Source organism: Chrysochloris asiatica, unplaced genomic scaffold (assembly GCF_000296735.1).
Source record: "Chrysochloris asiatica unplaced genomic scaffold, ChrAsi1.0 scaffold00343, whole genome shotgun sequence".
NCBI classification, from domain to species: Eukaryota; Metazoa; Chordata; class Mammalia; order Afrosoricida; family Chrysochloridae; genus Chrysochloris; species Chrysochloris asiatica.
This window is the reverse complement of record NW_006408861.1, coordinates 496151-507350: the sequence shown is the minus strand read 5'-3', so window position 1 is coordinate 507350 and position 11200 is coordinate 496151. Positions and strand designations below refer to the sequence as shown.

General features: G+C 38.5%; 1 protein-coding gene across 1 annotated transcript in view; it reads left to right on the top strand.

The window, feature by feature from the left end:
• AUH (AU RNA binding protein/enoyl-CoA hydratase) overlaps positions 1–11200 on the top strand; it is a 279519-nt gene that overhangs the window by 30095 nt on the left and 238224 nt on the right. The window contains exons 2-3 of the mRNA XM_006875876.1: positions 3315–3382; positions 3476–3563. Of these exons, the coding sequence (XP_006875938.1) occupies positions 3315–3382; positions 3476–3563 (156 nt within the window). The remainder of the gene's footprint in view (positions 1–3314; positions 3383–3475; positions 3564–11200) is intronic.

Below are 11200 nucleotides of genomic sequence, written 5' to 3'. Positions count from 1 at the left end.
CCATCCGACATCAGCAATGATATCTCTCATTCCACAGCCTCTTCTGAATCCAGCTTGAACCTCTGGAAATTCTCTGTCAATGTATGATTTCTGTATTACCTTTAGTAAAACTTTACTTGCTTGAGATATCAAAGAGATTGTCCGATGATTTCCGCATTCCATTGGGTCCCATAGACAGACCCAAAAGTAAATTCTACTAAGATAATCATATCATTTTTTTATAGTGCACACTTGACACTAAAGTAAAAATAATCATAATCTTATTCTTTTACGTGATTTCAAAGGCACTTCATACAGTTTAGTTGTATAGATCAAGTAGTGTGTAGGTGTAGGTCTATATGTTGTTGTTAAGTGCTATCAAGTTGGTTCTGACCAATAACAACCCTGTATAGGAGCTCTGGTAGCGTAGTGGCTACGAATCGGGCTGCGAACCTTAAGGTCAGCGGTTCGAAACTACCAGCCGCTCCGCGGGAGAAAGATGAGGCTTTCTACTCCCGTAAAGATATACACCCTCAGAAACCCTGTACAGGGTCGCTATGGGTCGGAACCGACTCGACGGCACTTACCAACAACAACAATAGGATTTTGAAGGAGCTGGTGGTGGGTTTGAATCACTGGACCTTGTGGTTAGCAGTCCAGTTCTCATTGCAGTCCTTGTCCCCTGGATGACTTTCTTGTACATTAAAGTTGCAGAATAACTGGGCTTGGGATTTCTGAGTTTAGAGCCAACATGTTAATGAACATTGCTTTATCTCTGTTAAAACACTGAGACATCCAGAATCTCTGTCATATAGCTTTAAGGGAGAAATTATAATGTGAAAATGTATTTGTAATTATTGCCAGTTGATAAGATCAAACATAAAAGAACTAACAATGCCCCAGTAGAATGGCTTATTATGATGTGAACCTTTAGGATAAATACTGGACAGCAAGGTTGGTGGCTCAAACTCACCAGCCGCTCCTCGGAAATTCTAATAGGCTTACAGTGCTTTGGAACTGACTTGATGGCACTTATTAAAAACAACAGTAATACATTTTAGGAGGAAGTAGCTATAAAATGAATCCTGAATTAGATTTGTCTCTGGAATGGGTTGCTATTGTCTTTGTACTGTTGTTGCTAAGTGATGTCGAGTCGGTTCCAACTCATAGTGACCCTGTAGGTAGGAAAATGTTTGCTGTAGCTGGGAGTCATTTGTGCTCTCCTAATTTAATGCTCCTTAGAAGTCAGGATGGAGAGACTTCATCTTCATACTTCAGACATATTATCAGAATTGAACAGTTTCTAGAGAAGGACATCATCATGCTTGGTAACGTGGAGGGTGAGCAAAAAGAGGAAGACCCCCTAACTTGATGAATTGGCACCCGCAGCAACAATGGACTTAAGTGTAGTAGCAAATGCCAGGATGGCTCAGACAGGCTGGTGTTTCATTTTATTTTGCCTAGTCTTTATTGGTCGTAATCAAGTCAGTGGCACCTAACAGCAACAACAACAAAGCCTCTTTGCCTGAAAATGTGGTGGCTGTTATCATTTAATATTGGGATTTGTCTCAGTTATTCAACTATTTAATATAAAGCCTGTCTTAGATACGAGTTCTAATTCATGATGTTCTTCATACTAAGATTGTTTGTAATTCTTGCTAATTTATTCTGTGACCTGAAGTTCATCTTTGTACTTTCTTTGATAAATGGTTTTTGAGTTCCTGCATAAAGATGCTGTGTGCACATTTTTATTGCATTCAGTTTAACCTAATTACGTATAAAGATCATACTCACTCCCACCCCCAACCTTTGGAAGGCATTTCTGATACATGATGAAAATTTGTGCTTTCTTGAAATAAGAAGGCTGAGTACAGGCTGTATAAGACTTTGAATGCCAGATTAAGACCTTTGAACTAAAACCTTTTTGGAAATAAATTTAAAAGATTTTAAAATGCAGAATTTATTATAGGTATCCCGTGCTTTTCATAAGTTTGCTTTACACCACTTTGCTTTTATGATACAACTACATTAGTATATGTTTTCACCAAATGAAATAATTCTGAAGAGGATTTTAGCTTTTAGGAAGAAAGGCTAAGAAATGAAAGTAGTGTTAAGTGTGTGCTTTGCATCATTATGCAGCCTGAGCACTGAGAATGGTACTTACTGCCTTTGCTCTTCCCCGGAACGTACACTGTACCGACATCATCTCTGTTTTATAAGGGCTTCATTTATTATAACATTCTTGTTTTTACTTTTTATTATATGATGTGGTGCTGTGGGTTAATGTGCTGCACTGCAAGTTTGGCGGTTCAAGCTTACCAGCTGCTCCTTGGACACCCTACACAAGATCAGTATGTGTTAGAACTGACTCCATGGCACTTAACATTAGCAACAACAGTGTTATTTTAGGCTTTATGTGTTATTTAGGAGGTTATGTTTTGGGTCTGGAAATGCTAAAAAATTATAATGACTTGTTTGCTTTTACACTATTGACTTACAAAAGTTTTCTCAGTCTACTTTAGGATAGTATGGGAGAACCTCTGTTGAAAAATTGATCTGATTGCAGCAGTTAGGATGAAGGGTGGGATTTAAGGCGATGGTTGGATTGCGGGGCCTTGTAAGGGCAATAATGAATGGTATTTTGTGTAGATTGAGTTGGAATTGCTTAATGGGAAGTACTGTCAGGTTGTTAAGTGAGGGGGACAGAAGTCAAGAGAGAAACCTGGGATGGAAATACTGAAAATTATGTGTAGTTTGATAAAAAGAGTATAGGAGCCAAACTCTATTCTAGCCAAAATTATATCCTGAAGTACTTGCATGTGACAAGATTTTGTTAGCTTTTATTTCTGTGTGTACTTGAAGAGGACTAAAGTACATTTCTGCATTTACTTGAAGGCAGTAAAACCACATTTTATGTGGCATCCTATTTAAGCATGGCCTTTTCTCTAGTCTGACTTAGTTCTGTTACACTGCATGTTGTCTTTCAAATGAGTAAGATTTGGCAGATTACCTTGGTCTTGCTTAAGAAGAAATAAATTGAATGAATATGTAGTCATAAAGTTTTATCCTTAAAATGCCGATGAAAGGGGATTAATATTAAATTTTTAAATTTGAGTTTATAAATATGCTATGTTTTTAAATATACTAATCTTGAAAAAGAAGCTAAACATTTAAAGTAATGATGACAGTCTTACAATAAACATCAGTAAGGTGGCAGATTTTTGTTAAGTCCTAGGCCCAGGTTGACAAGAGGTGTGTTTTGGGAGGCTGTGTACCTTGAATACCTCACTAACTCAAGTACTTTTGCTGTTTTTGTCTTTTCTCTCCTTAACTAGGAATTGTGGTGCTTGGAATAAACAGAGCTTATGCCAAAAATGCAATAAGTAAAAATCTTATAAAAATGGTGAGTGGAAAGATAAAACTGTTTCCTTCTAATGTTAAGGTAAAATGTTGGCATAAATCTGAAAATAGTCTTCCTCCTTTTTCCTCGATTTAGCTGTCAAAGGCTGTGGATGCTTTAAAAACTGATAAGAAAGTACGGACCATAATAATCAGAAGTGAAGCCCCAGGGATATTTTGTGCTGGTATGTGAATACATTTTATTATAAAATTAAACTATATTCCAGTTTTTCTCAGATGGCTTAATTTCCATTAAAGAAGTTTGATTTATACTCTATTACAAACGATTCCTCTTTGTCTGTTTTTTGCTATTTCTCAAGAAAAAAATGTACTTTGTTAGCATTGTTTCTTTCTAAAGGAACTCTTTATGCAACATATGGCTTGATAAAGTGAAAAAATACTTTAAGCTATTAAAATATTTATTTGAATATACTCCATACGCTGGGTAGACAGGGAGGGGCAATTTGGACATTGGCTACTCAAAATGGGGGGTCTACAAAGGCAAGAAGTGTCTGGCTTACAAGCTTTCAAGAGGGAGCCTAGATCCAGAGGGCGTGAAGAAAGGTAGAATCTCCACTGAGTAGTGGCCGCGGCTGACGAAAGGAGATAGGGATAGGACTCTTGTGGTACAATAGTGAATAATTGCTATCAAGACTGACTGTGAGTGTTGGGAATGTAAAGGTAGATGTTTTGTAGCAAAAGGCGGGGCATGGTTGACTTTGCAGTCCAGGAGCAGAGGACCCTGGGACCATCAAGGGAGAAGAGTGGAGTGCGGGACCCTACCCAGAGAAACAGTGATACCAGAGATGGAGGCAGAGACGATGACGTGGAGAGATGGAGTAGCTGGGGACTCTAGACCCAGAGAGGGGGAGGGGCTGTGTGCTGATGACCTAGGGACAGGCTTGCAGGGTATATACCCTTTGGTTGTTTGATGATGCATGGAGGGGATAGTAACCATGGTAGTGAAATGATAAAAGGTAGGATGAATGTAAAGCTAATGTTCTCCCATGTAAACTATCACATAATTTACAATAAAACATTAAAAAAATATATATATTTATTTGTACTACATGACTAGCATCAGCTAGGAATGAAAACTTGGGTCTCCTACATACAGCATTGTGCTCTGGTATCAGTTGCTCAAAAATACTTTAATTAAATAGTAGTAGCTACTGTGGAGTCCTGGTGTGGCGGTGTGGGTTAATGCTCTGGACTGCAAAGTCATTTGAACTGCAAGGTTGGTTTAAGTTCACTAGTCACCACTCCTTGGAAACCCTATACAGGGTCACTATGGGTCAGAACTGACTTAACAGCACTTAACAACAACAACAACAACAGCTGAGGTGTAGGGGAGTGTCGTGGCTCCATACAATATGCACTGGATTGTGAACCAGAGTTTTATAGTTTTAGTCGACTAGCCGCTTTGTGGAAGGAAGATGAGGCATTTTGGTCCTTTAAAGATTAAAAGCCTTGGAAACCATACATAGAGTTGCAACCAACTCAGTGGCACTTAACAACAACAAACAACAAATCCTCATGTGGTGCTTAGAGTAAGCACTGATCGGCAGTTCAAAGCAATTAACGGCTCTTGGAAATCTTATACTGGTCGGAATGAGTTGGAACAGACTTGATGGCACACAACAACAATAACCCTCTTAACATGGGATAGGAAGGTTTGAACTTAAATAGATGGCATATGGGCAAAGACTAGGAAATGATGAGAACTCAGACAGAAAGTTGCAGAAACTACAGCAAGTATAAGTGAAGCTAGTAGAATGAAGTAAGGGAGTAGATTGTAGGTCATTGAAGGAGTAAGAAGTTGTGGAAGGATTTGGAGCAGAAATTTGACTTGATATGAGGTATGTTTTAAAGGTCGTACTCTGTTGTACTGAAAAAAGACTGTAGGGATACCTGTAGTGATAAGAGTAGACATCCATGACAGTAATACAAGCGACATATTGTGGCAACTTTGAGAAGGTTGATAGCTATGGAGGCAGTGAGAAATTGGTGGATTATGGACATGTTTTTAAGAGAGTGTCAAGAGGATTTGCTTATGAATTGCACATGGAATATATGAAAAAGAAAAGTCAAGGATTGGATCCATGACTCCAATGTTTTTGGCCTGAACATTTGGAAGGATTTCATTGCCACAAACTGAGGCAACAAAGACTGCACCTAAAAGTAAATTTCTGGATGTTTGGACATACTAAGTTTGAGATGTCTGATAGAAAGAAGTCCAGTAGATATTTAGTGTCAGTTCAGTTGAGAGACCTGATTTAGGGCTAAAAATTTGGAGTCCTCACTGTATAGTTAACACTTGAAGACCAAAGGCTATCACCAAAGGAGTAAGTGTAGATAGGGAAGAAACATACTGGTCTGAACCCTGTGCTCCACACCATGAAAGGCCAGAGAGCAATAGTGGCTGAAGAGCATGAAAACCATGGAATTGAATTTTGGAAGCCAAGAGAGGAAAATATATAAGGAGGAATGCATCTTCAGTGGTGGCAGATTAGGCCAAGTAAAGTGGCTGGTGGTTGATGATTGAATTCAGGGAGGTAGGGGCCATTGATGGCCTTGACTAAGAGCATTTGCGGTGATAGGGGTGAGATGAAAATGGAAAGAATTAGAGACAAATAGTATACAGACCATTCTTAAAGCTTGTGGGCACTTGAGAATAGAGAAATATGTAGTACTAGAGAGAAGGAGCAGTGAAGTTAAGACAATTTTTGTTTTGTTTTGGCTTGTTCTTAAAGATGGGATAAGTAACAGCTTGTGTTGATGTGGAGAAGATTGGACCAGTAGAGAATTAGAATATGATGGTGAGAGTGGAAAAATTAGCTTTAGTAAGGAGCATGCACAATTTGTGGACTCACTGTAAAAAGTAGATGTGGGTAAGTTAGAAAATAAGGTAATTGAGATCTGTTGGAAGTGCTAATCCAGTTGTGTTAAAAAAATTTTTTTTAGTTAAATGAGAAGCAAGAATTAATTTAAGATTGAGATTGGAGAGGAAATGATAGAAATTTGAGAATAAAAGTCTTTAGAGAGAATAAGGCATAAAGTAGGAGGTTGGATGAAGCTAATGGACTAGCAGTGCCAAGTACCAGTAGGTGACCAGTAATGTACTGATGATGAGTAGGCTGCTGACCTCAAGATCAGCAGTTTGAAACTACCAGCTATTCCGTGTGAGAAAGGTGAGTCTTTCTGCTCCTGTAAAGATTTACAACTTCAGAAACCATATGCACGGTCGCTATAAGTTGGAACTGACTCCATGGCTTCTACCACCACCACCACTATAGGCTGGTTGGTTGGGGTCCTGGTGTGCCACTGTGGGTTAATGCACTGGACTGCAAGGTTTGCAGCTCACCAACCGCTCCTCGGAAACCCTATACAGGGTCACTATGAGTTGGAACCGACTTGGCACTCCTTAACAACAACAACATAGGTTGGTTGGTAGGTGGTTATGTGATGTTCAGTCGGCTCCGACTCATAGCAACCCTGTATAGAGTTTCTGAGGCTGTAAATTTGTATGGGAGCAGAAGACCTCAACTTTGTCTTATGGAGCGTCTGATGGATTCAAACTTGGCCTTGTGGTTAGCAGCCCAACATGTAACCAAGTGGTTTTGAAATTAAAGGGAGGCCACTCACCCCATGGTCATACCCACTGCTGTCAACTCTAATAGAGTTTATGAGACTGTAAATCTTTATGGAAGCAGACAGCCTCATCTTTCTCCTGAGGAGCATTTGGTGAGTTTGAACTGCTGATTTTGTGGTTTGCAGCCCAATTTCTAACTCAGCCACCAGGGCACCATTCCCTGTGATCATATGCTCTTTTAAATAATCAGCAATAGAATGTTTAGAAATGTTTTTAAGAGCTGTAAAAATGTTTTTACCAATATATCCAGTGATCTTAACTTTTAGAAATTTATCTTAAGGAAATAAACTAAAATATGGAAATGCTTATCAAAATGAAAATGTTTGTTACATTATATATACTAGCAATTATAAGGAAATTGGTTCAGTAAATGTTAAAAGCAAGCACTCAAAGTGACAAGTATAAAGACAATATTACTGTATGGGAAATGCATGTTAAGGTTATAGAGAGCATTATTAAAGAACATTTCTTTCTTTTTCACTTAAATTGTGAAATGTTCTTCACCTTCATTTTATTCCCTACTCCATATGTGTTTGGTTTTTTTTTTTTGGAAAACTTTTATTTTGAATTGAGTGAAGCTCTAGTGTCAAGATCATCAGTTTTACATTCAACAAATCTTACACCCTGTTTCATTTTAAAGGTTGCAGTCACTGTGCAACAAGTTACCTTACTTCCTCCCTGTGGTTCCTGTTTCCATTCCATCCTCTTTCCCATCCCTTGTCAACTTTGTCCTTAGGTGCATATTGCCTTTTTGATCTTGAGTGATTTCTATTCCATGGTGAGCATACTGTACTAGTGTTGTCCCACCTGTATACCTGTCTACTGCTTGGCTGAAGATTGGACCACGAGAATGAGTTCTTTTCCAGACTTGAAGGATGGTTGAAAGCCATAGTCTCAGGTTCCTATAGTCTATTTCTGATCAGTAAGCAACATACATTTTCATTTTAATAAACATTTCCATATTCTAGTTTATTTAAGACAAATTTCCAAAAGTAAGATCACTGGGTAAAATGGTAAAAACATTTTCACAGCTCTTAAAAACATTTCTGACATTCTTAGAAGAATGTTTATTTTAGCATGGAAATCTTTTCTTGGCTTTTTACAATAGTGGTCTTATACAATATTGTCTTTTGATCGACTAATTTTGCTTAACATAATGTCCTTCAGTTCATCCATGTTATAAGTTGTATCACAGATCCATTGTTATTCTTGAATATTGTGTAGTATTCAATTGTGAGTATGTACCAAAGTGTGTTTATTCATTTTTCCATTGATGGGCATTTAGGTTGTATCCATTTTTTGCTATTGTGAATATTGCTGCCATGAACATGAATGTGCATGCATTTATTTGTGGTGTGGCTCTTATTTCAGTAGGATATATCCCATGTAGAGGGATTGCTGGGTTTGTAATGGTATTTCTATTCCAACTTTTTGTTGATGCCCCATACTTTTTCACAGTAGTTGACCAATTTACAGTTCCATCAGCAATGTATGAGTGTACCAGTCTCTCTACATCCTTGCCAGTATTTGTTGTTTTCTGTTTGTCCAACTTTGTTATTTATGCTGAGTTGAGATGACATCTCATTGCTGTTTTAACCACTAAAATAAACATTCTGTATGGTTACCAGGGATTGGAGGGAAGGGAGGGGTAATTCACTAGCTAGAGGGTTGGCAAACCTGTGTTGACTTGGGCAGAGGGGAAAGCAATATACAATAGGAGAGAGGTTGACCAAAAAATGATGGAGGCAGAGGAAGGCATGGGGATGAGTGCAAGAGTTTCAGGCCACCGAGGTAAATACTATTTTATACAGTTTGCAATAACAGTGATCTACAAGTAGATGCATGGATAGTTTCAAAAGCTGGATAGGTGTGGGAGTATAATGAAGAATACAGGATTGACACAGAATATTTGTACTTGGGTTATTTACCTTTGCAGCAAATATATCCAGGAATATATGATAGAGCATACAAGCAATGAAGTTATGAAAACTTGTCAGATACAACCAGACTCCTTGATGGAATGAGCCTCTGGGTCTTGGTGCTCAAGCCCGTAGTCTTGGGTATCACCATGGTCAACTGGCATAACATAGTCCACAAAAACAATTTTCTACTCTTCAGAAATCCTGTACAGGGTCTCTGTGAGTCAGCACTTAACAATAACTGGGATCTTAAAGCTATTGAGATGCAATCATTGATAATAAATCCTGTGTGGAGAAAAGAAGAGTGATGAAAATTGAAGATGCTTGGAAGTGGTCCAGTGAACTAATGGACCACAGCTCTGAGATCAGGAGAACTAGATAATGCCTGTCTAATACTACCAACCCTCTGAAAAGGGAGGGATCACCTTAGAAAGTCCTGGATAGAGAAAATGTAGAGCAAAACTCAAAATCATAAAAAAGATCAGGCTTAATGCAGGATGGAGACTTGTGGAAGCCTGAGACTATGGCCCTTGAAAACCCTTCAGATGTGAAGTTGAACTCAACCAAGCAATTTTGTTGTTTAGTGCCTTCAAGTCGGTTCCAACTTATAGTGACTCTGTATAGAGTTTGGTGAGTTTGAACTGCTGACCTTGCAGTCCTAACCGGTCCATTTGCTTATAGGTCTGTAAGGGGAACAGCAGCAACACTAGTGAGGTATGCACACATAGAATGATGAGCCATTTGAGATTAAAAGGGCAACATTTAACTAAGGTCAAACTTCAGAAGGGTTAGGAAAGACAGAGGCAAGAAACACAGGAGGAAGAGGGAAAGGTGATGTGATATTGAGGCCACTGCAATCAGTGAGATGAAACAAAGTGAGTGATTTGTTGAATATAGAACTGATTATCTGCTCTGTAAACCACCATCATTTTAATAAAAAGTAAAAAAAAAAAAAAAGAAGATAAAACAGGGAAGAGAGGAAAAAAGAAAAGATTAGAAAGAACAGTATCAGAGTATCAGTATACAAAATGTGATACTGATTTCTGGCTCATATATTTACTGCAGATACTCCTCAGACCTAAACAAACACCTTCCAATGCTTTATTTTTTTGGTTTGAAGGCTTGGGACCATAATTTCATAAGATATCTCAGTCAATTGTTCACAAAAGTCAAGATCTGCTTCTTAGTGAAGTTAATAGCATTTGGCGTCTTAAAGGCTTGTGAGTTGCCATCTGAGTTAACAAAAATGGGCCTCAATTCACCAAAAGCAAAGTAATAAGATGGTATCCCAAAACAGAGAAGAAACAAGTCTACAAGAGCCACAACCTCCTCTACCCTGAGACCAGAAGAGGCTACCACCACTGACCTTTCTGACTATGGCCTTAGTAGTTGGTCCTGGATTCAATTGAAACAGAACTAAAATTCCTATTATTTATTTATTTTATTTTATTTTAAGGTTTTTATTGTGGATTGAGTGAAAGTTTACAGGGCATATCATCAGTTTTACCTTCAACAAATCATATACCGTGTTTCATTACATTGATTATAATCTCCTCCATGTACCATCAGTTAATAGTATTTTTCTCGATCCACTTTAGCTTTTTTAAAAAACACACAAACAAAAAAACCTACTCACGCATATATAATAATTTACATCTCCAAAGGGCACATTCTGCAAGTCTGCTCCTGGCCACCAGCTCTTAGTCCTTGTCTTCTTAGTCCATGAATCTAGAGTTTTCAGCCACTCCTTCTCTCCATGCCCCCATCTCTGCCTCCATCTCTGGTGCTGCTGCTTCTCTGGATAAGGTCCCGCATTCTGCTAGTGCGTTCCTCTCTTGATGGTCCTAGGATCCTCTGTTTCTGGACTGTAAGATAAACCACTCCCCTTTTTTTTGTTACAAAACTTCTGCCTTTACAATTGTGACAGTCGCGATTAGTCATGATAAGTTATTCACTATTGAATCTTACAAACCTTATCTCCATCTCTTTTAACCAGACCCATCTAGACAAGATGACAGCTATTCAGTGGGGACTCTTTCTTTCCCCCCATACTCTTAAGCTAAATTCTCTCTTGAAACCCTGTAAGCCACTCACTTCGTGCCTTTATTGCCCCCTCATTTTAGGTAGCTAATGCCTAAGTTGCCCATCCCTATCTACGCTGTGCACAGAGCGGATAGCATTGATACTTGATTTGAAGACTCTTTCCCTCTCTGTTGGTATTTAGAGTACCTACTGCTCTGAGTATAAGGAG